Source organism: Mesoplodon mirus (genome assembly GCF_964341445.2).
Source record: "Mesoplodon mirus genome assembly, chromosome: 15".
Taxonomy (NCBI): Eukaryota; Metazoa; Chordata; class Mammalia; order Artiodactyla; family Ziphiidae; genus Mesoplodon; species Mesoplodon mirus.
In genome coordinates this window covers 66,549,508-66,575,651 of record NC_138991.1, presented here as the reverse complement: position 1 = coordinate 66,575,651, position 26,144 = coordinate 66,549,508, and the positions used below count along the sequence as shown (strand labels likewise).

At 53.8% G+C, this 26,144-nt stretch overlaps 1 protein-coding gene across 2 annotated transcripts in view; it reads left to right on the top strand.

Moving 5' to 3' along the window:
- The window catches only part of RRBP1 (ribosome binding protein 1), a 59,346-nt gene that overhangs the window by 11,031 nt on the left and 22,171 nt on the right, over nucleotides 1-26,144 (top strand). Inside the window, exons 2-4 of one of the 2 annotated variants that reach the window (XM_082645677.1) lie at nucleotides 10,445-12,644; nucleotides 24,640-24,788; nucleotides 25,845-25,967. In XM_082645677.1, coding sequence (XP_082501803.1) covers nucleotides 10,466-12,644; nucleotides 24,640-24,788; nucleotides 25,845-25,967 — 2,451 coding nt within the window. In that variant the 5' untranslated portion in view covers nucleotides 10,445-10,465. Of the gene's footprint in view, nucleotides 1-10,444; nucleotides 12,645-16,508; nucleotides 18,021-24,639; nucleotides 24,789-25,844; nucleotides 25,968-26,144 lie in introns of those variants that run through there. The other variant, XM_082645678.1, reaches the window with a different exon arrangement.

The window sequence follows — 26,144 nt, the reverse complement described above, 5'->3', positions numbered from 1 at the left end:
CAAGTTTTAACAGTGAATTTCTGGGAACATATAACTTAACAACACTAAGCTCAGAAGAGAACCAAGAACCTGATGAAGGGACACCTACAGGAAAGTCTACAGCAAACATCACACTGCATAGCAAGATGCCCAAAAGTTTTGCTTTGAGATCAGGAAGAACAGGATGCCAGCTGACACACCTTCTCTTGAGCACGGTGTTGGCGGTCCTGCCCTGTGCAGAAATTCAAGAGGAGTGAAGCGGAAGACAGAAAGATTGGGAAGAAAGTGTTAGTAGAATTAGGCAAGGTTGCTGTGGGTAGGGGGGACCACCCTACAGAAATCAATTACATGTCAGTATTACCAGCAACAAACAGAAAATGAAACTTAAGAGAGACCTCATTTGCAATAGTATAAAAACAAAAAAACCAAGAAGAAAATAACTCTTTCCCAAAGCGTGTGAGACCCCACAGTGTGTGTTCTCTTCCTCCACCAGGATGCCTGTGCTCTTCTGTTTCAAGGTGGTTCTCATAACCATGTGACCGTGTAAATGAGTGGCCCCTGCCTGATTGGTATTTAGTGGAGCCTTCACACAGCAGACGCTTGGAGCATGGATGTGCTGAGGTTTGATTGGACACGGTGGGGAGACCACTGATCCTGCTTCCTGGGAGCTTCATGTCCACTGCAGGAAGAACTCTGCACATCTGAACTGCTCGTGGGCGATTTGAGGACTCAGGATTCCTGACCCCTACCTCAGGGGCGTGTAGTGAGCCCTGTAGGCTCCTCGTAAGCGCTCAGAAGATTTAGGTCCATTCAAGTACCTACTTTTCCAAAGACTGTTATATTAGAGAAACACAAAAACATGTCAATGCTTTGTTTTTTTTCCTTAGCAAAGAAATTGAATCTGAAGTGGCCGATGAATAAGCCAAGGCTTAGAATAGGATACATTTCTATTTTTAGTGTTTTATCTTTCTTTAAAATGAATGGCATTGTTTCTTTGAAGTAGGAAGTCAGTTATATCTTTTAGTTACCAGATTTTCTCTTAGTTTTAGGTTAAAAAAAAAAAGAAAAAGAGAGAAGAATTAGAGGTCACACTTAAAATTTTAGGTGAGATGACCTGAAAACTCTCTTCTCTATAAACATTTAGAAATGTTAGATGGAGCTAATAAGCATTCTCTAAAAAGCATAGCTGAGTTTACAAGGTAGTAAAAGAGATTACCAAATCCCGTATGCCAAGGGCGGGGACTGTCTGGGTCCAGAAGTGAGCTGACCCTGCAGTGTGGGTGTGGCGTAGTCTTCCAAAGTCTGGGTCTTGCGTCTTTGGTTTTTATGTCCAGGTGGGAGCTGGGTGGGGGGAGTGGGAACCCCACTCACACTCCCATGTAAAACCTGCACCAAAGGGCCAGACTAGTGGCCAGGGGAGATGGCATGGGAGCTTATCTGTTTTGTCCTGAGGTGGGGGAGGCAGAGTCTCCTGGGAATATTTAACAGGAGCTGCTGCATCTGAAAATGTGTCCTGGGCTTCCCTGGTGGCACAGTGATTGAGAGTCCGCCTGCCGATGCAGGGGACGCGGGTTCATGCCCCGGTCCGGGAGGATCCCACGTGCCGTGGAGCGGCTGGGCCCGTGAGCCGTGGCTGCTGGGCCTGCGCGTCTGGAGCCTGTGCTCCGCAACGGGAGAGGCCACAACAGTGAGAGGTCCGCGTACCGCAAAAAAAAAAAAAAAGAAAGAAAAAAATGTGTCCTTACCTGCTGCCTTCTCTGAAGGCCTCATTGAAGCAAAGATAAAATAGCTCTTTAGAGACAAGCCTGAAATTCAGCCCGGACAGGGTTGCAACTTAATAAAGTCCTGCCAGAGTCACTGTCAGAGGTATAAAAGTAGGTAGTGGAAAACATTAATGGGAAAAAATAACACCGGGAAAAAACAAGGCGAACTTGAAAAAAAATAGAATAACTCAAAGGACTGATTATAGAGCTGGTTAGATTCAACTGAAGAGACAATTGGCGAAGTGGAACATATGTCTGAGTGGTAGCACAGAGAGACTGAGGTCTAGTTAGGACTTCTACCACCAAGAAACAGGAGCAAGGAAATCTCAAAAGAACTAAGTGGCCAAGGGCTTTCCAGGACTGGTGAAAAACATGAGAAAGCACAGTGAGCCTAAGATAATAAAAATAAATACACATCTCAAGGCACTGGTAAAGGCTTAGAACCCCAAAGATGGATCTTAAAAGTGAGGAGGTATTTTTAAAAGGTATTACAAAGGAATGACAGCTCAACAACATGTTTTTCCATAGTAGGCACACACCCTGCCACAGCTGCCAACCAAAAAAGCCAGAAGACAGATAAAATAATATCTTCAGAGTGGTGAGAGAAAATAACTGTCAGCACGGAATTCTGTACCCAGTTAATCCATTCATGAAGAGCAAGGGTGAAGGAAAGAAATCCTTCCGGGGCTGTGAGGACTGTGGATGTTTATCAAGAGGAGATTCTTGCTGAAACAAGTAGTCGAGGATGTACTTTGGGGAGACTCAAAAGAAGTCATGAGGTGGACGAAGCAGTGGCCAGCAACAGATTGGGAACCATTTGGGTAATTTAACACGAGTGTCTGGAACTCCAAGCACCCGCAGGTCACCCAGGTATGTGTGAGAGAGAAGCGGGTGGAGCACCAAGGCTCCTGGGAAGTGTCAGGTGTGTATGTTAGGAGAACGTAAGGGGAAAAGACATTTTAATTACAGTTTTTTAAAAGAGCGCTTGCACACAGACACACACAAGAACAGAAAAGTGTAACTTTCAAACACAGAATAAAAGATGTCCAGTGGAATGCAAACAAACAGATAAAATGGGAATAAGCAAAGAAAAAGTATTGTAAATAGGAGTAAAAAACAAGGGTATAAATGAGTCCAGATACATAGGCAATCACAGTAGATGTTGGTGAACTAACCGTACCAGTTAAAAAAACAAATTGCCATGCTGGTCTGAAAATAAAATCCAGTTATATGCTATTTTTAAGAGCTCCACTTAAAACATATGAACCCAGAAAGGTTGCATGTGGAGAACAGAAAATGATTCTAGGCCAATATTAACCCCCCCAAAAGTTGGCGTAACTTTTTTTTTTAACTGGAGTATAATTGCCTTACAATGTTGTGTTAGTTTCTGCTGTACAACGAAGTGAATCAGCTATATGTATACATATGTCCCCCCCATCCCATCCATCTAGGTCATCACAGAGCACCGAGCTGAGCTCCCTGTGCTATGCAGCAGGTTCCCACTAGCTGTCTATTTTACACATAGTAGTGTATTCATGTCAAATCAGACATACAATTGGAATGAAGTGGAAAAAAGATCATTATTAGGGATAAAGAGGATCACTTTAGGGGCTTCCCTGGTGGTGCAGTGGTTGGGAATCCGCCTGCCGATGCAGGGGACACGGGTTTGTGCCCCGGTCCAGGAAGATCCCACGTGCTGTGGAGCGGCTGGGCCCGTGAGCCATGGCCGCTGAGCCTGCGCGTCCGGAGCCTGTGCTCCACAACGGGAGAGGCCACAACAGTGAGAGGCCCGCGTACCGCAAAAAAAAAAAAAAAAAAAAAGAGGATCACTTTATAATAAAGGAAAAAATACTAGGCACTTTATCAGAAAGATGTAACAATTCTGATCTTATATTCACCTAATAAGATGCCCTCCAAATAAAGCACAAATGACAGATTCCCAGGAGAAACTGATAAATCGGTGATCGTGGAGTGTTCATGTCAAGAAGTTAGAACAGTATAAACCAATGGAAGTTGGAGGAAGGAATAATGAAAATTAATTATATAGATTGGATCACAAACCCAAAAGCTGGTTCTGGAATCATCATTGAAATTGAAATAGCAATTAAAAATGAGCTCTCTGCCAAAGGGAACCTTCATACACTGTTGGTGGGAATGTAAATTGGTGCAGCCACTGTGGAAAACAGAACAGTGTGGAGGTTCCTCAAAAAACTAAAAATAGAACTACCATATGACCCAGCACTCCTATTCCCGAGTATATATCTGAAAAAAACAAAAACACTAATTCAGAAATATACATGCACCCCAGTGTTCATAGCAGCACTATTTACAATAGCCAAGACATGGAAACAACCTAAATGTCCATCGACAGATGAATGGATAAAAGAAGATATGATATATATGTGGCATATATATTTTTATATACACGTATATGATGGAATACTACTCAGCCATAAAAAAGAATGAAATTTTGCCATTTGTGACAACATGGGTGAACCTAGAAGGTATTGTGCTAAGTGAAATAAGTCAGAGAAAGAAAAATACCATATGATGTCACTTATATGTGGAATCTAAAAAATACAACAAACTAGTGAATATAACAAAAAAAAAGCAGATTCACAGTATAGAGAACAAACTAGTGGTTGCCATTGGGGAGAGGGAAGCGGGGAGGGGCAAGAGAGGGGTAGGAGATTAAGAGGCACAAACTATTAGATATAAAATAAGCTACAAGGGTCTATTGTACAACATGGGGAGTATAGCCAATATTTTATAATAACTATAAATGGAGTAGGTTTATACTTTAAAAACCTTTCAAAATTGTGAATCACTGTATTGTATACCTGTAACTTATATAATATACAGCAACTATACTTTAGTTAAAGAAAAATCAGCTCTCTACCCACTCTACCCCCTCCAAGAACAGATCTCAAAAAACCAGATTCTGACAGTTTTACAGGCAAGTTCTTTTGAACCTACAAAGGATGGAGGAAAAGGAATGCTCTGTAGCTCATCTTAACGGGACTCAAGTGACCTTGCTACCAAGACTGTGTAAGAACAGTCTGAGAATGAGCTCTGACTTTCCCCACTTGACAGCACAGTCACCCGAATCCCACATAAAAATGTGAACAGACCAAATCTAGTGAGGGATTAGAAAAGAAAAGACCCACCGTCAAGGAGTGTTTACACCATCAGAACCATCTGTGAGTTAACATTAGAATATATTCTTTTAATTCAATCCAATTCAGATTAAATGTCAAGTGGTAAAGAGAAAGCATTTGCTAAAATACCCTATTAAAAAAGGAAAGGTAACTAGGAATATAAGATAGCTTAACCTGATCAAAGGTTTCTACCAAAAGCCTACAGTCAACACAGCATCTAACAGTGAAGGATCAGAAGTGGAGACTCGGCCGTGAGACCAGCGAGCCTGGAGCCGGCCCTGTGAGACGAGAGAGAAGCGATGGTGTGGCTTAGAAAGCAAGAAATTACTCTCTTTTCATAGGTGATTTTTCTTGAAGAGAATCCACAAACTCCTGGATTTGATGAGAGTTTAGCATAATATTTGGGTAAATGACACACATGCAAAAATGAATAACTTTGCTGGTTGTCTGTAGCTAGAAAAAGAAAAAGAAATCTTTTTCTAGTACATTTAAAAATAGCAATAACCTTAACAACAGATGTGTAAGACTTCTATAGAGAAGATCATAAAAGCTCCCTGCAAGTATAAAAGAAGGTTGAAATAAGTGGGGTGCTACACACTCCATTCACCGACAGCTCCCAGAGTATACAGCATCGGCTCCCCCCATGTTCACCTGTAGATTCAGTGTGTTCCAAATAAAAGTTCCAGTAGAGGGCTTCCCTGGTGGCGCTGTGGTTGAGAGTCCACCTGCCGATGCAGGGGACACGGGTTCGTGCCCCGGTCTGGGAAGATCCCACATGCCGCGGAGCGGCTGGGCCCGTGAGCCATGGCCGCTAAGCCTGCACGTCCGGAGCCTGTGCTCCGCAACGGGAGAGGCCACAACAGTGAGAGGCCCGCGTACCGCAAAAAAAAAAAAAAAAAGTTCCAGTAGAATTTTTGGAAGGGATGCATAGACCAAAATGTAGTATTGATGCAGGGCGTAAATAACATTTAGGTGGAACAAAGTGTGAGTCCGGTGAGGGATCCACGTGTACTGCAAACCAGGTGGGACAGAGGCGGCTGTGAAAGTCAGGGGGTAGGGGGGATGGACCAGTCCAGAAGGGGCGCTGGGTAACTTAAGCCGTGGGGGAAGCTGACCCTATTTCCTGTCCTATGCCAGAGTAGATCCCAGGTGATTAGAAACCCAACTGTGAAAAGTGTTCTGAAGTTTGTAGAAGAAAATAAACAGTGAAAGGACTTGTCTTCCAGTGGTTGGAACCTGGGTGGCTGAGAGTCAGGGGTGTAAGGGAGGTTTTCACTTTGTATCAACCCCTTTGTTCCTTTTGCGTTGTGACCCCTAGGAATGCATTGCCTTTCTCCAACACAACTGAGTAATTATTTAGATTTAAAGGATAGCAACAGATTTTTCCTTAGAAAAAGAAAAAGGAAACAGGTTCTCTTTGACTCTGGGGTGGTAGCAATGAAACAAGAAAACACTGTAAAACAAAACAGTGTAACAGTTTTTCAAACAAAATTGGTTGAAAAAGAAACCACAGACTTGGATACAAATGGTTAATATCCAAATGTGTAAAGGACACCTACAAATGAGGGGAAAAGACAGCCCTTCAGAAAATGGGCCAAGGGTATGAGCAGACAGTGTCGTGGAAGCAGCGTGAAGGGCTGCTCACCATGGGAGGCACATGGGGACGCATCCCGGTGTGAGCGCAGGAGTAGATGGTGGGGACGCAGAGGGCGGGGCTCGCGGCACTGCCCTGGGGGAGCAGCCCTGGGCCCGGCGGTGTGTCCTAGAGGATGAAATGCTGCCCGGTGATGCCCGCAGTGGTGTCTCACGCAGCCCTCACCGTAGCGGTGCTGGACATGTGTAAGCACACACGCACGCGTGTGGAAGTGGTGGTATTCTGAGTGTTGGTTCTCTCTGGAGAGAAGGATGAGCTACTGCATAAATGTATCTCAAGTAAGTGGGGAAAGAGGTTTGGATTTGCTAAACCTGGGTGGTAGGTAAATGGACGTTCACGATGTTTTTCTTCATCTTCCGTATATTTGAAATATTTCATAATATTTACAAAAACAGGGAGACAGTGATCCTGACGCAGCTGTATCTGCTAGTGTCTTCATTTCATTGTCGTTGTGTTTTAGATTGTGCCTTCCTGGTAAGTCACCGAACGCCCAGGAAATGGGGCTTGGGCTCAGTCGGGAGGCTTCATCTCGCACCCCTGCCGTGGCTTCTCCAAGTGCCCACATGTGGCCCCCGAGGAGCAGCTGGAGAGTGATGAGACCCCGCCCCAGGGGTGCTGTTGAGGGCCCTTTTCGCAAAACGCCCCCAGATCCCCATTGCCAAGTTGGACTGAACTGGCCAGACTGGACAAGCCAGGTCAGGCCACACGGATCAGCAAATGTAGTCCGTGCCTGGGGCGTCCACTTAACTTCTGTTCCCGAGTCCTTACTCCCAGGAGCAGAGGAAAGCCATTCTCTGAGGAGCCCCGAGGTGGCCCAGGGCGTGTCAGCCGGCCAAGCCTGGGAGTGGTCCCCGAGCCTCTGGGCAGTCTCCTGCCCCCTGCCCTGGCAGGCCTTCACCTTTCTGCTTTGCATTCTAAGCAGACTGGCCATAGTAAATAAGAGTGCACATTTCAGAGGTTTCCGGGATTGACAGAGTGCAGGTTCTTTGTGGTCAGCCCACTCAGGATGCAGTGGCACGGTTGGCCGGATTCTTTGCCCTCCTGGTCACGGCCCTTGGGAAAACCCTGCGGGATATTCCCGCTGGGGGCCTTTTACCATGGTGGGGATTTCAGAAGCGAAGCACCGGAAGGCTGACCTTGAAGGCTGACCTTGAGAGCGTCCTTGAGGCATCACTGTCTTTGCTGTGCCTGTGAGCACGGGTGGTACTCCCGTCCCTCGAGCAGGAGCCGACTCTGCGGGGCAGCGGGAAGGCGGCTTCCACCTCGACTTCTTGGCTGTCCGTGGTGATGGTGATGTGTCCTGAGCCTTCACTGTTTCACTGAGTTACCATAAATCTGGGGCTTTTCATTTTCCTGTGAAAACGTCCTTTCAAAGAAACTCTTACTCAGGAGTTAGTGGTGGGGACGCAATTTCTTTCTGGAGCAGCAGTCCTGCAGAGTTGGGAAGGCACATCTGTGATGGACTCAGATATCCGACTGTCCACTGCGGAGGGAAGTGCTCTCCCAGCTGGCTTTTCTCCACTCTGCCCCTGACAGAGAATATATTTTTGTATCCCGTGTTTGCCTAACTTGAGAGTCAAAGCTGACTTTTCAACCGTGGCTTTTCTAACCAAACCACACATCTGCAGAGCCCACGGTGGGGGCAGGCGCCCATCGTGGGGGCTGGTGGCCCTGGGGCTCCAGGGGACCTGCCCTCCAGGGCTTGTTGGGGACGCCACCCGGGGCTTACGGACCCTCAGCCGGGGTGACCCGGGCCCCAGGCATGGTGCTCCCTCTGGAGAAGGGGTGTTTCAAAGGAGTTCTGTATCCGTTCTTTTTCAGATTCTTTTCCCATGTAGGTCATTACAGAGCATTGAGTAGAGTTCCCTGTGCTGCACAGAAGGTCAAAAGGTTTTTGTCATCTGAATAGGATGGATATAGTGATTATGGTGTTGCTTTGTACCTGAAGCGTGTCCGTGTTGGCGAAGTTCTGAGGGGTGCTTGTGAGGACCCGGAGTTTCAGTTGGTGGACGCCCTCCAAGCAGCAGGGTTAGAACGGGGCCTGGAACGTTCCAGCTTCTTGTCCCTGTCCTCCCGCCCACGGGACCCCCCTCCAGGCCTTTTGCACACTTGGCTGCGAGGATCCCGAAGGGCTCGTGTGTGGTGGCCTCTCCCGACTGTCATGTGTGAGGGGCCCTGGCTGTGCATCTCGCTGCCAGAACCCATGACCCGGGGTCAGAACCCGCTGCCCCAGGAGTCCACCTTGGGCCTGAGGAGTGGACTGTGGAGCTTGTCCTGGAGCTGCAGGCCCGGCGACAGTCTGGGTGAAGTAAGTGTCACAGCCGCAGCTGCGGGACTTAGCACTGTGGAGAGCAGAGTGCGTTCCACCCTCTTCCCGCAAAGGGTTCTGTAGAAAGACGGCGAAACTGTGCTCTGGGGACCTGGGGGCCGTTCAGCTCTCCCCCTTTCGGCCTTCCTCCCCTACCTCTCACCATTGCGTTCCCTACTCAGGTCCACTGCTGGTCCTCCTGGGGGAGCTGTTTCTCGCTCCCCAGTTCAGGGGACTGGAATGTGATTGTAGTAGCATCGAAATTAGTTGATAAAAGTTGAACGTATCCAAGAAATGAACCTGTTGGAGTTTCTCACTGAAGGCAGATTTAGCCCGGCTGACAGCTGATGGGTGTGGACCCGGCCACCTCTGACCCTATGGACTTTGGTCCCCGGCCAGCAAGAAGTGGTGGTTCATCCTCTTGATTGGGAGTTTGTCATCAGGCAAAGGGTCCCCTCCCCAGGGCGAGGAGTGGACCTGGTGACACTGCCCTCCTCCCTCTTTGCAGCCCCTGGATGTGAAATTCCAAACCTGGAGTCTTACTTGGTCGGCTTCCCAAGACTGATATTTCCTGTTTCCTAACGTGCAAGTTTGCAGGTTGCATAGCTCTTCGGAGCTATCACTGGTTAAAGGCCATTTTTCCTCACCAAATTTTGATCACCTTTCCAGATTGTAATGCGTAGGTTCTCATCTTTGGCCCTGGGTAATTGTGTTTATCAGCACTGGAGGAAGTGGAGGCAGCAGAGAGTCAGATGGCTCGCGAGGGCCTGCTGGCCTGGACGCTGTGGCTGAGAGCCGGCAGCTGTGTTTGGTTTGACTCACATGGTTTTTTTTTTTTTTGCGGTACACGGGCCTCTCACTGCTGTGGCCTCTCCCGTTGCAGAGCACAGGCTCCGGATGCGCAGGCCCAGCGGCCATGGCTCACGGGCCCAGCCGCTCTGCGGCATGCGGGATCTTCCCGGACCGGGGCACGAACCCGTGTCCCCTGCATCGGCAGGCGGACTCTTTACCACTGCACCACCAGGGAAGCCCACATGGTATTTTTAAAATCAGTCAACTTCACGTTAAGCAAAAAAAAAATGTCTGTCCTAATGTGAGAAAGCAAAAGATCTCTCAACACAGTGCCCGCATGTCTACAGTCATCAGCTGTGGCTGGACGTCACCTGGCCCTAATGTAGTGGGGCAGTTTGCTACAGTCCTCACTACCCCCAGTTGTCTCACACCTGGCCGGTGCTTGTGCACATGTGCATCTTTGACCCCTGTGGTGGGGAACATCGTGAACTGGGAGCACGGCATCTGAGTCTCCTGGGTGTGATGTGCCCTGGTTATAGAGCTCCTCGCTGCTCTCTCTCCATGGCTTCGTATATCCTGGCACTAATGGAATATCTTATGTAAGGGTTGCTCACTTCTGAAGGGGGCGGGGAGAATGGGTGACGTCAGAGATGGCCTGAGTTTGTTTCTTCCTTCACTTTATCATTATGAAGAGTTAGTGAAACTGTAAGTCAGGTGTTGGGGGTGGGGTTGGCGCTTGTTGAATACCTCAGTTTCTACAAAAAGTAATTGACATGTATGTATTTGGCAGGTGAAAGGAAAGCAAGCCAGGATGGATATTTACGACACCCAGACCTTGGGGGTTGTGGTCTTTGGTGGATTCATGGTTGTTTCCGCCATCGGCATCTTCCTGGTGTCGACGTTCTCCATGAAGGAGACGTCGTATGAAGAAGCTCTAGCCAACCAGCGCAAGGAGATGGCGAAGACTCACCACCAGAAAGTGGAGAAGAAGAAGAAGGAGAAAACAGTGGAGAAGAAAGGAAAGACCAAGAAAAAGGACGAGAAACCCAACGGGAAGATACCTGACCATGAGCCAGGCCCCAACGTGACCATCCTCCCCAAGGACCCAGTGCGGGCGCCCGCAGTGGCGGTGGCTCCAACCCCAGTCCAGTCCCCCGTGGTCATTCCCCCTGTAGCCACAGTACCAGCCATGCCCCAGGAGAAGCCGGCTTCTTCCCCTAAGGACAAAAAGAAGAAGGAGAAAAAAGTGGCAAAGGTGGAACCAGCAGTCAGTTCAGTAGTAAATTCCATCCAGGTTCTTGCCTCAAAGGCTGCCATTTTGGAAGCCGCTCCCAAGGAGGTCCCTATGGTGGTTGTGTCCCCAGTGGGTGCCAAGGGCAGTGCCTCTGCCACCAGTGCTATGCAGGGCAAGAAGGCAGAGGGGGCCCAGAACCAGGGCAAGAAGGCAGAGGGGGCCCAGAACCAGGGCAAGAAGGGAGAGGGGGCCCAGAACCAGGGCAAGAAGGGAGAGGGGGCCCCCAACCAGGGCAAGAAGGCAGAGGGGGCCCAGAACCAGGGCAAGAAGGGAGAGGGGGCCCAGAACCAGGGCAAGAAGGGAGAGGGGGCCCAGAACCAGGGCAAGAAGGCAGAGGGAGCACAGAACCAGGGCAAGAAGGCAGAGGGGGCCCCCAACCAGGGCAGGAAGGCAGAGGGGGCCCCCAACCAGGGCAAGAAGGCAGAGGGGGCCCAGAACCAGGGCAAGAAGGCAGAGGGGGCCCCCAACCAGGGCAAGAAGGCAGAGGGGGCCCAGAACCAGGGCAAGAAGGCAGAGGGGGCCCAGAACCAGGGCAAGAAGGCAGAGGGGGCCCAGAATCAGGGCAAGAAGGCAGAGGGGGCCCAGAATCAGGGCAAGAAGGCAGAGGGGGCACAGAATCAGGGCAAGAAGGCAGAGGGGGCACAGAATCAGGGCAAGAAGGCAGAGGGGGCACAGAATCAGGGCAAGAAGGCAGAGGGGGCACAGAATCAGGGCAAGAAGGCAGAGGGGGCACAGAATCAGGGCAAGAAGGCAGAGGGGGCACAGAATCAGGGAAAGAAGGCAGAAGGGACCCAGAATCAGGGCAAGAAGGCAGAAGGGACCCAGAATCAGGGCAAGAAGGCAGAAGGGACCCCCAACCAAGGCAAGAAGACACAGGGGGCCCAGAACCAGGGCAAGAAGGCAGAAGGGGCCTCCAACCAGGGCAAGAAGGCAGAGGGGGCCCAGAACCAGGGCAAGAAGGCAGAAGGGACCCCCAACCAGGGCAAGAAGGCAGAAGGGGCCTCCAACCAGGGAAAGAAGGCAGAGGGGGCCCAGAATCAGGGCAAAAAAGAGGAAGGTACCCCAAACCAGGGCAAAAAGGTAGAGGGGAGCCCCAATCAGGGCAAAAAAGTAGAAGTGGTTCAGAACCAGAGTAAAAAGGCAGAGGGAACCCCCAACCAGGGCAAGAAGGCAGAGGGGACCCCCAACCAGGGCAAGAAGGCAGAGGGGGCTCCCAACCAGGGGAAGAAGGCAGAGGGGGCCCCCAACCAGGGGAAGAAGGCAGAGGGGGCTCCCAACCAGGGGAAGAAGGCAGAGGGGGCTCCCAACCAGGGGAAGAAGGCAGAGGGGACCTCCAACCAGGGGAAGAAGGCAGAGGGGACCTCCAACCAGGGCAGGAAAGTGGAGGGGGGCCAGAATCAGGGCAAAAAGGCAGATTCGGTTGCTAATCAGGGCACAAAGGCAGAAAACCAGGGGAAGAAAGCAGAAGGGGCCCCCAATCAAGGCAAAAAGGCAGAGGGAACCTTGAACCAGGGCAGAAAGTCAGAAGGGTCCCCCAACCAGGGCAAAAAGGTGGATGCATCTGCCAACCAGGGTAAAAAGGCAGAGTCAGCTCCTATCCAGGGCAAAAATGCAGATTTGGTCCAGAGCCAGGAAGCACCAAAGCAAGAAGCTCCTGCGAAGAAGAAGTCTGGGTCTAAGAAGAAAGGTGAGCCTGGTGAGTAGCTTTGATTTCTTTATGAATTTGGAGGGAAAAGCTGTCTTTAAGTGGCTTATGGATTCCCTTTGGGGAAGCCGTCTATATCAGTCAGCTATCGCCACATGGCTGCATAACAAACATCCCAGAATTCAGGGTCTTACAGTGTCAGTCGTTTATTCCTGTTCATGTTTCTGTTGACTTGGCTGGAGGTTGACTGGTCGGGGTTATCTCGGCTGGTGGCTCTGCTTCGTGCTGCAGTTTAATTGGTTCAGCTCCTGCTGCAGGTTGAACATAGGTCTCTTCTACGTGTTTCTTCTGGGGCCCTGGCCGAGGCATCAGTGACTCTCGAGGGCAGAGGCCCTCCCACGGTTGTGGCAGAGCTGTGAAAGGGCACTGCTCAAACCAGCATCCTGTTGGCTAGAGCAGGCCGTGAGACTGAGCCTGAGTCAAAAGGGCAGGAAGTCTACTGTCCCCAGTGGGAGGGACTGCGGAGTGACCTGGGAAAGGTGTGAGTTGAGGAGAGGTGAGGAATTAGGAGCAGTGACTCCATCCACACCCAGTCTAGGACAGTTCCATGTCTTGCAGTCTTTCTCAAATGTCTGGCTGCGTTCTGTCAGCCTGTTCTGCATTCTTACCTCACCTGGTGCTTTAGCATAGCTTTGTTCTCTTCTAGATGTTTGTTGCATGAATAGCAGTAGGATGACGTTTCTGAGAAACAATGGCATCCACACCCCTGCCTCCCAGTTTTCGCTCTTCGCTACCCCGCCACCCCCATTATGTAATGGAGCATTAATAGAACATTAAAATAGATATAATGTATCAGATACATATATTAGATAATGTAGAACATGAATTTCTGTTATCTTTTTAGTACGGATTACTGTAGAAATTGGGCCCGTGAGTTCCTGTTTCATATTCATCTCTCACTTGATACAGTAGTCTGATGTTTTCTTGCTCCCTCCCTCCCTTTCTCTCTCTCTCTCTTCTTCTCTTTCTCTCTAGATTTCTTTCTTTCTTTCTTAGATTAGCCATTAGTTGATTTGGAAAATTAATTGCATTTGTCGTGGTGAGGTACATTACGGGCTTTGAAACGTTTGGACCTGTGCCAGGTAGGCAGGGCCCTATGTTTTTTCCCTCTGTGAAGCTGTATCCGCTTTGCTGTTTCCTCCGCCCCAACTTCTGTGGGGGACATTTACTCAGGCAACACTTGTCCCATGTGAGGGTCAGGGACCGGCCCACCTTGCCCCACAGGCCATGTCAGCCTCTCAGGCCCTTTGAAAACCCAGGCGCTCAGCCTCAGCCCTGACTCCGTGGCGGAGGGAGAGCACACTGCCCTGTCTTCACGGTGATGCTCCACTTGACCCTGGGAGGAGGGCATTCGAGGCAGAAGACGGGGATGCAGGTGAGAGCCGCCTGTTCTCTGGCTTCTCGCGCATCAGGTGTGTTCAGACTAGAGCTTCCTGTGGTCATCGTTACTGTGTATGGCTTTGGCCATTGAAGTAAGGTATGAAACAGAAACATGATAATATTAGAAAGGAAGGCAAAATTGTCCTAATTTGCAGGTAATAAAGAACCTTGTTGGGAGGAAGACCTAACTTAACGACCTGTGTGAACCCACAGAGCAGCTCACCTGAGGTGGTATAAGAGGAAATTTGAACAGAAAAAATACCATGGTTCAGGATAAGAAAGATCAAATATTGCAGATAAAATGATAGTCACTCCCAAGTTAACTTAGTAGTTTACTATTCTTCCTGCCAAAATTTCAGTGGGCTTAAAAGTCCCCTCTGGAGGGAAAAATAAGTAAGAATACTGAATAGATTTTCACGTGGCTATTGGAAGACCGGTTCTGTCTGATGTGTGAACACAGTCCCAAACTATTGTAATTACAGTAGGGTGCTGGACCGAGGCCAGCAGGTCAGGGAAGAGAGTGGTCCTAACTAGACTGCATCTCACCTGCACTTCAGGGCGGGGAGGGGACAGGTCAAGGCAGTGATCCTGGGCAGGATGTTTACGGTTTGGAAGGGTCTGCTTAGCCCCTGTGAAAATGTCAGGTGTGTATCATATTGGAGTTAACGTAAAAAGAAATCAAACCCTAGAAAATAGGAAAGATGGCCGAAATTAGTACCGATCAACTCAGGTGGCAGGGGGCCGTGACTCCGAGGTGGCAGGGGGAAAATCACGAAGGGCGGGGCGCTGGGCCACACGGCCAGCCACGTAGCCCGCGGACAGGCCCCAAAGAGCACAGCCACACCGGGTGGCCTGCGGGTGATGTGACACCTGAGCGGTAAATTGCTTCAGTCTTCAACTCTGAAGAGTCGGAAACGTGGGGGACACGCTTGCGGTTTTTCATTTTCCTGGACGTGCCCCGTGTGCTTTCCCCCGTTTTCCCACGGTTGGTGGGCCCTCAAAGTGGATGCAGGCCCCTGTCCGCTGCTGCGCCCCCCAGCCCACCCCCCCACCGTCTCCGTGGAGATTCCCCCAGGGCAGGGCTTCTCGGGCTTTGACGTGCAGGGTCTTGTTAAGATAAAGACTCAGTGGTTCCCAGCGGGGCCCGAGGTGCTGTGTTTCTAAGCAGCTCCCCGGAGATGCCGGTGCTGTTGCAGTGATGGTCAGGGCCCCGAGTCTGCTGGGGGTGGGGGCAGGAAAGAGAGGTGGGCTCTTTCGGTAAGGGCTTGGCTTCGAGCAGCTTTGCAGCTGCACCTGTGAAGGACCGCTTCCCGAGGGCAGAGTGCGCCTGTCGCTCTGACTTGCCCCGCATTCCCCGCTGAGCCATGTCTGCCACAGCCATGGTGGTTGAGGATACGAGGACGGGTGTGGACGGGCAGCTCGGCTTTTCCCGTGGCTCATGGAACCAGCTGACACTGCCCTTGCGGTCACAGCTTGTTTGTGGAGCTTGGGGTCCAGTTCATCTGACTCACATCGAGCTTTTGGCCCTGTGGCCGTGTTGCCCAGTGAGAAGCAGGCCGCGTTCCCTTCACTTAGTTACACCTCATGTTCTGTGCTCCTCCCTTGACCTGAAAGGCTGAGGTCACCCCTGGCTGCCTGCCCTTGATCTCCTTGCCTGCCAGCCGGGACTCAGTCGGTTTGGGGGCCGCCCACTCCATTTCTTCAGGGCCACGGGTACCCCCTCGAGGGAACTGTGGACAGATCCCCGCTGGCTGGCTGGCCCTGGGCATCCAGAAACTCAGGGGCCTGGAGGTGTGAATGCCTTGGGGGGTGAGGTGTCCTGATGACCATGCCACGGGGATGAGGGAGATGGTTGGGGGTGGTGGTCTGTGTCGCTGGTGCGGAGCAGGCTGGGGAGGGAGCTTGGGGGAGGGACCCGGGCTCGGGCAGGGAAGGATCCAGGGCCACAAGGTTTAACCGTTGGCACCAGAGAGCTAGGTTCTGGGGCTGTGCTGACCGGTACAGGAACTGCTGGTCACGTGGGGCCAGTTAACATTCAAATCAGTCAAAAGTCAGAGTGAAAACCGCACTCAAGGTCTCAGTAGTTCCACAGGGCCAGTGGCTACCCGTTTGGACAGTGCAGATGAAGACCATCTCCATCAGCACAGAAGGTTCTACTGGACAAAGCTTTTCTAAACAAGAGCCATCGGGAATGAGGGAGCCTCTTGGGTCACCTTGCAGGAGGCCCCGTGAAAAGGGACTTGTCTTTGAAGCCCTGTGGTGGTGTCAGGACTTCCTCCGTCTTTGTTCTATCTGTGTCCTGAGTGGGGTGGGAGTGAGCTCCCTGTCGCCCCGCGCGTCACCGAAGCCGTGAGTGAGCTCCCAGAGCCTGTGGCTGGCCCACACACGTGGCACGTCAGCAGCAAGAGCAGCCCTGGAGCTGGGGTGGCTCCCTCAGTTGTCCAGGCCTTACCTGACACCCGGTTGTCCCGGCAGGGCCTCTGCTGACAGGAGCCCCAGAGGAGAGCGGGCACAGGACACGCTTCCGCAGGCCCGAGTTGGAGCTATTCCGGAACTTCTGATCTGATCTTCGTACAGGAGCAAATCGAGGCTGTGTGACAGGTTTTCACCCCCTTGTCCCTGACCAGACTTGACAGTGGACACCCACCTTCCTAATCCTTTTTTAAATTTATTGTGTAAATGCGTGCTTCCAGCAAACAAAATTCAAACAGTGTGGAAGCGTGGAAGGTGAGAATTGAGAGTCCTCCCCTCCACTCCATCGCAGCCGCCACCGACCTCCTGGGGGGCCCCCGGAGATGCCCCACTCATCCCATGGCACACGCAGCGGGCCTGCGTTGCAGGGACAGACTTGCCTCCTTCGTTCCTCAGCACACCCTGGGGCTGCCGCTTTCAGCTGCATCGTAGCCCACGGCGTGACCATAACATCATTTATTTAAATGCCATGAAGCAGTGTGCCGTTCTTTTGCTGCTGAAATTAATGCTACAGTGGCGTACACGTATCGCTGGGTATCTCTGTAACGTAAATTCCTAAATAGGTAACTGCTAAGTCAAAAGGCAGGTGCATTTTTAATTTAGGACGACAGGCTCTATCCGCCTTACCCTCTGGAGGCCTGGCGCAGTGGACGGTTCCCGCGGTGATGGGCCCACGTGAGCGCCCCCCCCAACCTGACCTCGGTGCTCACGTGGCTCCGTGGAGATGGGGGCGATTTCAGGGCCATCAGGAGCCCAGGTGTGGACTACGAGAAAACACTTGGTTTTGAAACAGAAGCACGGATTCTTTTTCCAGTGTCTGGAAAAGAGGGGATTCACGGAATCATCACGAAGTGGAAACTTCCAGAACGGAAGCTTCTGAGTCGGCCGCACCATCCAGGCCTCTGCTGGTTTGTTTTCTAAGAGCCACCGCGGCGAGTATTCGTGTTCATCAGGAAAGCACGCTTCTTGCCCAGGAAGCAAGCGGACGTGGGGGTGGTTTGGGGCCCTCTCGGCAGGGCCGTTCCTCAGCTCCTGGAAGGGAGTCCACGCAAACACAGTGCGGGCCAGGCCTGGGGAACTGGATGCCCAGACTTGGGCCGGACAGGAGGCACCTTCTGGAAACTGAGTTGGGCCCGAGCCCTGGGACTCGTGCTGCCACGGGGGCTTGGTTTGCGGGCATCACTGCCGAGCGAGGCTGAGGCCGGGGGGCCCTCCTCTTGGACTCTGTGCCTGGCATCATGCCAGACCCTGGCTCTTAACGCGGACGCGGGCCATCTACCGGGGGCCAGAGGCCATCACGTTAGGGCCCAGCCAGCCTCCAGGAGGTGGAGGTACCCTCAGACCGGCCTGCACGACCCCACGACGGCTGAGTCCAACGCGCTCACAGGTCCACGGGGCAGAAAGGCCATCTTTGCGGGGAGGACTGTAGGTGAATTTTATTTTCTTCCCTTCACACTTCTGCATTTTCCAGTTTTTCTGTAACACGTATTCTTGTTAATGGAAGAGAAACCAAAACTCCATTCTTTGTCTGTGAGTTGAAGAAACAGGCCCTCCTTGTACCAAAGTGGAGGTCCCACCCCTTCGGGCGCCAGGAAGGGGCCCAGCCCTGACCTCAGGGCCCCGAGCGTCCTCTGAGCCGCAGAGAGAACTGCTCCTTGGGGGCGCAGGTTGAGGAAGGGAAGTGGCCAGTGCTTCTTGGGCTGCCCCAGCCCCTGGGCACCCAGCAGATGGTGGTCACTGAGGTCAGGTGAGAGATAAAGGTAGTTCCTGCATCCGGGACCTGGCAGCATCCTAGGGGTGTCAGCTCCGTGCTGTGAGAGGCCTCCTGCCACTGCCGGACCCCGGGAGATGCAGGAATAGGGTCGTGTCCTGTAACGTAACAGGGCAGGGGCCAGACCCACCAGGAGACCTTCAGTCGGGGTGTCTGTGGCCTGCAGGGGCCTCATCTTGAGCCGTGTGACTGGACAGTAGCTGTACCCCTGCCTCCTGCTGTCCCCCCCCGCCCCCCCCCCCGCATCCTTTGTGCCCTGCGGGCTGCTGTGCCTGAGGCCGGGGTCCTGGGGAACCGGCCCCACTGCGCTCCAGCCTGGTGTGTGGGGAGGGGCTCTTTCTGTGCATTTATCCCCCAACTTCCTTTAAGGTGGGTTTGTATTTTTACCTGTTTTAGGACAGCAGAAACCAAAGCTCACCTCTGTTTCAAGACTTCCCAGAAGGGAGAGTTGGGACGCCGGGCCTGGGTCTCCGCCTGCGCCCGCCCAGGCTCAGCCACCAGCAGCTGCCCCTCCGGCACAGGCCGAGGCACAGAGCGGGGGGTGTGGAGATTACGTTTGAGCCTCTCTTTTGAACTTAACTCAGTTTCTCAGGGTCTGAAGCTCTGAAGAAAACTGCAGAGCTCCTGAGCTTTTTTCACTTTCTGTGTAAGTTCTTCAAACTCAACTTTTCCCTTTCTTCTTTTTGAAAGAACAAAACATCCCCTGGGGAAGCGAGTCTGGTGTCATGTCTCAGAGAAGCTGCTGGAAGACGTTCTTCCAGGGCTCTCCGTTCACTTCTCTTAAACGGGGTGGCGCTGTGGCTCCCGTCACTGCCGGGCAGGAGGCTGAGGTTGTACGTCCCCCGTCCTTCCTGCAGGCAGTAGGTCAGACCTCCTGGTCCCCTCAGGCCCGAGGAAGGAGCTTGCGCAAAGGCCCTCCAGGGGTTGTATTTCTTTAAGAAATACTGTGATGTGTTTTAGTTCTTTTTTCAGATTTAAAATTAATTTTGTTAAAATTTGGGGGGGAAAGCAAAAATATAAAGAGAAAAATACAGTCATTCAATTTATAGGATTTTTAAAAAACTCCATTAGCCATCATTATGTGTACAATCTCGCAGTTAGTCAAGAGATCACTTTTTTCTCCAGCCAAATGAAAAGGCCTGATTCAAAGGCCCCAAGTAGGGTTGCTCTTGACATTATTTGTCCTTTGCTCCAGTGCACTTAAAACGCCATTGCCAGGGTCCAGTGCAGCCGCTGATCTGAGGCCTGCACCCTGTCGGGAGGCAGAAGCCCTGGGCAGTGCTGGGCTTCAGCCTGAGCCGGGCTTGGGGTCGGCCGCGTGCGTGCTGCCCTTGACCGCCATGGTGCAGACCAGCAGTTGTGAGGGCGGCAGGAGCTGCAGCTCTGTCTCTTGAAGCATTTGGTGGATCTTCCATCGAGGGCCTCGAAGGGTCTCTTTCCCGAAGGCTCAGAAGGACCCTTCACGGCCACTGTCCGTGAACGTGCAGCTGGGGGGCGTGGCCCAGGTTCCTCGTTTCTGGACACGGTGGCCGCCCTCTGGACTTGGGGTCAGCGGGAGTCAGGGGCTTGGTTCTGTTTCTGAATCTGACGATTGCTTGGGAAGTGCTGGGCTTCCAGGAGGCACAGGGGCCCTTCCTGGGGCCCTGGCCTTTGACCTGAGTTTGGCTCAGGTGATTGGGGATGTCCTGGGGGGCTTCCTGAGGCTGGGGTCTGGCTTCCTGTTGGGGGGAGCGTGCAGGTCCCCCACCCACACTGTTGGGGTGACGCCCCTGCAGGGTCCCGAGCCAGCAGCTGCCATTCGGCCTGCACCTGCGTGTGTGAGCGGAGGCCTTCAGAACCGGTCTGGACGTTCCCTGGGACGTGAGCGTCTTTGCCGTTGGAGTTCTCCTCCGGCCTCCAGTACCCCACCCGTGTGTGCTGTCAGAGCCCTGGGTTGTCACCGCCACCCCACTTCCTGAGTGCGCTCAGCCCCAGCTCTGGGCTCCTCCCTGACCTGCCTCCAGCCTTGGCCCCTGGGTGTCCTCAAATGCAAACGTTGCTCACTCCGAGGCACTGCCCCTTTGCCCACGAGGTGAAGCCCGGATCCCTGGGACCCACGCCAGTGCCACCTGCCTCTGCTCCACCAGCCTCGGGTCATCCCTGCCACTCCCTCCCCTTCCTGCTCTCCGCCCAGTAGTGTTTGGCGCAAGCATCTCCTGCGTTAAAAGCCTCGCCGGTGTTGCTGCCATGGCTGCTTCCTCAGGTGCCCTGTGGCTCTGCTGCCTGATTCCATGTCCAGGGTCTCCTCCCCTCTCCTAGCTGGGAGTCCCACAGGCCTTTCCAGGATTTTGAAGACTGCAGGGTACACAGTAGGTGCATACTTCATGTCTGGAGACCATCTGCACAGGGCTGCCAGGCACCTGCAGCAGCAGCTGGAGTGGAGCTGGAGCTCTTGATGCCCGTGCCAGGGCCTGGCAGTAACTCCCTCGATCACAGCTGTGTGCGCGCAGTTCCTGCAGCTATTCTGACGCCCCCTGTTGCTTGGCTGAGCCGGGCACAAGCAGGCAGGGCTTCCAGGGCCCAGACCTGGAGGGGCTGCTGCTGAAGCAGCGCCAGGTCCCTGGTGGGTGAGACCCCACGGTCAGCGGTGAGAGGGGAGACTCCTAAGCCCTTTTTGCAGGACAGGTCTAATTTTAGGTGATTAAGCCTCCCGGCGTGGTCACGAAAGGAAGCGTAGTTTTGGAATTTGAGGCACGTTATCCAAGCGCTGAGTGCTTCTCAGCTCAGAGCCCAGGGAGGCAGAGGGCCCCTCGTTTCCCTAAATGCGCTGCCCGCTTGACCTCATGTGCAAAGACAGTGGTGCGAGCAGGGGCCGTGGGCCCCACTGCTCTGTCCACGGGGGCATGGGTACCAGCTGGGGGGGCAGAGGAAGGCAGAGTTGCTTCACCCCTGCCTCCCCACCCAAGTTCCTCACTGGGGCGCTGTCCGCCCAAGGAGGGGTCAGGGTGTGGGCTGCTCCTGGCCCTGTTGATCGGTTCTGCCGTGCTTTACCCTGTGCCCAGTACATTGCCGTTGCCCGCATTTCACAGACGAGGAAACAGGCTCAGAGAGGTGAAGTCGCTTGCCCGAGGATGCACAGGTGGGAGGGAGCTGAGCCAAGATTCAAGCCCAGACCACCTGGCTCCAGGGGCCTTGCTCTGACCAGGGTGCCCACAGCCCAAGGGCAGGGATGACCTGCAGACTGGAATTGGCCCGTGAATGTGTTCAGCTCCGGGGTGGTTTTATTTATTTTTCACTGAGTTAGCTGTCAGCACTGAAGGTCAGGAGATGGCACACAGCAATCTCGTTTCTAGCTCTCCTCGATGCGTCCGCAGCTCTGCGGGTTCTGGCCTGGACCCCGTGGGAGCTGTCGCCTGGAGGGAAAGGACCATGGCCAAGGCCACCCGCTCAGGGGAGGCTGCCCCATCCCTGCAGGGCACAGTGCTTGGGGTGCTCGCTGTGTCCCCGGCCAGGCAGGAGCCTGGGTTACTCCAGAGCAGTGAGACGCCGGCCCTCCCCGGCCACTGTGCCCTTCTGCTGCCTGGTTCCTCCCCCAGGCCTCCGGGCCCGTCCGTACCTGGAATTTCAGGCTCACCAACATGGGCGAAGCCTTGGCTGCTCCTGTCTCACGGGAGTTCACTGCCACGTGGTCCTTGTGAAGCCTATGGCTTCACAGAATAGGTGTTGAGTCTCTGACAAATTTCTCTTAGGGCCTTAAGATTTCACAACCCCAAGGATTATTTCTAGCCTTCGAGCCTTTGCCGGAGGACATGTTAGTCCTTTGTGTATGGGTCAGCGTGCCCACCTCGTGGGCCTTGAAACCCAGAAATAAATGCCACTCACGTGAGGCCCAGAGTTCTGGTTCCCAGTACCTTCCTTTCTTTCAGTTTTACTTTCCCCGATTTGGGGTGAATAAAGATGGCACCATTCTTACCTTAATGAAAAATGTAAAGTCATATCTCTCTAAAGATCATTCTGAAGTGTTTGTATGAGGATGGAGAAGGCTGTGGAAGTTTCTGTGGGGGGTGGGCGAGGAGAGTTAAGTTCTGCTCTTACATAGCTTTGGGGTGTTCCACTGTTACAAGTTTTCATGACTTTGTTCACTGGAACATCTAATACAATTTAGTATAATTACATGAGAAAGTTTTAACCAACGTGTGTTAGAATGACACTCCCAGAATACGCTCAGGAACGTTCTGTGCACAGGGCCCTCCTGGAGGGAATGCATCTGTGAGACCACTGGGGTAGTGGCGTGAAGGATGCGGTGTTCCACAGGGAAGCGTATCTGTGTCATCCAGGTCTGTGTCCCCTCCCCCAGGTGGGTGGGGGGCAGTGCAGCAGGGGCCCTGGGGCCTAGGAGGATGGTCACTCGGGGGCCTCTGCAGGGACCAGACTGCCAGGGCTTCAGTAGGCGGTGCTTTGGGGCCCCAGGGCTGGAAAGGAGTAGCCAGCCTGCCCCACAGAAGTACACTGTGAGCCACACTAAAAAAGGCAAATGAGGGGCTTCCCTGGTGGCGCAGTGGTTGAGAGTCCGCCTGCCGATGCAGGGGACGTGGGTTTGTGCCCCGGTCCGGGAGGATCCCACATGCCACGGAGTGGCTGGGCCCGTGGGCCATGGCCACTGAGCCTGCATGTCCGGAGCCTGTGCTCCGCAACGGGAGAGGCCACAGCAGTGAGAGGCCCGCGTACCGCAAAAAAAAAAAAAAAAGGCAAATGAGAGACACATGGAATTCATTTTAATATATTTCATTTAACCCAGTTACCCCAAATGCTATCATTTCAATATGCAATCAATATAAAAAAGTTATTGCAGGTATTTTACATTCTTTTGTTTTTCCATACCAAGTTTTCAGAATCTGGTGTGCGCTCCCCTGGGAGCCACCCCAGTTCCCACCACCAGCCACGTGGCAGGTGCCTGGCAGCCGGCATGGCTGGGGGCAGCACAGGAGCAGGCCTCTCTGAGTCCGCAGAGGAAAACATCTGAGTGTCCAGCTTCAGAGAGGCCATCCTGTCCAGTCTGACTCCGGCCGACCTCCCTCTTCTGAGAAACCCTGGCAGAAACGTCGGTCTGCAGGCCGACGGGGCGGAGCAGGAAGCCCAGAGACCAAAATGCTGACCGTGAGGTTTTCGTCCGAGTGGTTCCTTCTATTTCGGCTTAGCTGTACTTGAATTTTCTCTAGGGTGCAGAAGTTTACCGTTAAAATTACTTTACGTACATATTTCAGTGAAAAGAATGAAGGCTGAAGGGGGCCTCCCCCCACCTCCCAGTTTTCATGACACCCTCAACCTCCTAGGCCTTTAACGTCAACATGGTGGTTTTTACTCCTGAGCTTCGCGGGGTAAAAAGTTCTAAAGTGAAGGTGCTTGTAGCAACCAGCTCGCCACGTGCCACGTCCCCTTTATTAGGGGATCCTGCTAAGTGCTTTGACTTGTAATGACAATATTGTAACTAGGGAGTGAAAATATTGTGACAAGCCAGAGAATTTCAGGTTGCCATGGAAACCTTCCCCTGGCTGTCCTCAGTGAGGTGGGCTTGGCTGCAGGTGTCGCTGCAGGCGGCCGCTTGGCTTGGCTTTGTTTCAGCTCGTTTGGGGCCCTGTTGTTCCGCAGCTCGTGGGCAGTTTGGGGCCTCAGCGCAAGGAGCTGCCAGACGGGGGGGGGCGTCTCTGTTCACCCTTTCGTGTCTTTGGGGCTGTGCGAGGGGCTGCATGAGAGTGAAGCTTTCGCGGGGGCGTCGGGCGTCCAGGAGTGACAGCTGGCTGTCGGCACATGGCTCTGTGTCCTCCAGCAGGTCACGCGCTCATGGACCGGCGAGCGGGCAGCCCTGTTCTGGACGAACCCAGCCATCCCTGTCCTGAAACCTGCCTTAAGCTTCGCCCAGGGAGAGCTGGAAATAGAGGGTCTGAACCAGGACGTCGGGGAGGCAGCCTCCTGCTCCCCGCCGGTGGGGCTCGGTCTTGGCAGGGGCGTGAGCCTCGCTGGGTGGCGCACGGCGAGCTCGCCCAGGCAGTTTGCTGGGAAAAGAAGGAAGGAAAAAAGCACCTATGGGAAAGTATGCCTTGCCCAAGTCTGCTCACTTTGATGGTGAAAAAGTAGGGGCACATCTCCTCCAACCCAGGAATACTCGGCCTTTCTTTTTCCTGGGGACCTTCCCCACTGCTGTTCTTGAGCAGGACCTGAGTTGAGTCCAGTCGAGACCCCAGGGCGGGCTCGCTGCACTCGGCCCGCGGACCCTGGGCAGCCGGACAGAGGCCTCGGCTCTGACTGGCCTCTGCTGCTCTGGGGTGTGACGGGCTTGGTGGCTGGTGCCCGAGTGTGAGTCCCTGCCCCCTCCCTTCTGTGCAGGGCCCCCGGAGAGCGACAGCCCACTCTGCCTCCCCTACAAGACGCTGGTCTCCACGGTCGGAAGCATGGTGCTCAGCGAGGGCGAGGCCCAGCGGCTCATCGAGATCCTGTCCGAGAAAGCAGGTGTCGTCCAGGACATGTGGCACAAGGTGCGCCCTCCCCCAACCCCGGGGCCAGCGCGTGGCAGTCTTGGGCCCTGGTCTTGGGCCCTGGCCTCCCCTGGATGGTGCCTCGAAGGCCGGCCGCACCCGACTTGACAAGCTGCACGGAGTGTTCCTGGAACACCTCCGCTTGCCTCTCGGCAGAACTCTGTCCCCCTCCCCAGGTCGGGCTGCGTGAATCACCCGCAGCTGCAGCCCAGCTGCTGCAGCAGGAGGGCCGTTAAGGGCCGGGACGGGGCGTCTGGGGGGCCAGGAGCTGGGACCCACTGGTTTGTGGCCGGGGCTCGGGCTCAGGAAGGAGGGTGTTTGTCTCTCTGGTTTCTCTCTGTCTGGTGCTTGTGGCCACGAGCTGCCCCAGGAGGTGCCGCGGGGCGTGTTTGTTCCTTAAACAGCTGGAATTGTAGGTAATTTTGCTGGAGGATTTTGTGGCACCTCAGTGGTGAGAGATGTTGGGAGTGTCCTGGGGCCACTGGGTCACCACCCCCCGCCCCGCCCCAGCCCTTGCTGAGTGGTGACGGGTCCTGCGGTCACAGGAGCTCCTCGCTCAGTGAACGTTGGGCCGTCTTCTGGGCCTGAAGTGGCCGGAGGTCAAGGTGGCCACTCCCCTCCAACAAGAGAGGCCTGAACTCAGCTCAGGCCACTGTCCCCAGATACCTACCCCCCACTCCCACCCCGTGCCCGGACCTCCACGCTTCAGCTGGCAGCCTTCAGGCCGGCCCCAGCAGCTGAGGGATGGGCACCAAGCCAGGGACGATGGCCGATGGCCCCCAGCAGGCCGGGAAGAGGCCCTGGCCACCATCGACCGGGGTTAGGGAAGCACCATGCTCCCACAACTACCCCAGGGGTCCAGAGCTTTGGGCCCGAGGCCTGGCTAACTGGGCGGCAGAGGCAGGGGCCGCCCCCAGAAGTGTGTGCCATCGGGATGGCACCGCTCGTGCGCCATCAGGCCGCCGCTCTGCTTTTGGGTCGGGGTCTGATGGTTGGGGTGAGTCTCAAACCAGGCTTCTGCCCACCCCATTAACGCGACTCTGTGGGCATCTCTAGGCCACTCAGAAGGGTGACCCCGTGGCGATTCTGAAACGCCAGCTGGAAGAGAAGGAGAAGCTGCTGGCCACGGAGCAGGAGGACGCGGCCGCCGCCAAGAGCAAACTGAGGGAGCTCAATAAGGTAGGGCCGGCGCCGGGTCGGCCCGGGGGCTGTGGCTGCGTGAGGACCCCTGCACAGCGGGGTCCCTCTCGGGACTGGGAACGCACGGGTGGGAGGGGACAGTCGGCCCCGCGGTTGTGGCCCCGTCTTTTAGGGTGATGCCCTGAGAGGAGGGCGGGCACAGTGGGTCCCAGGGTC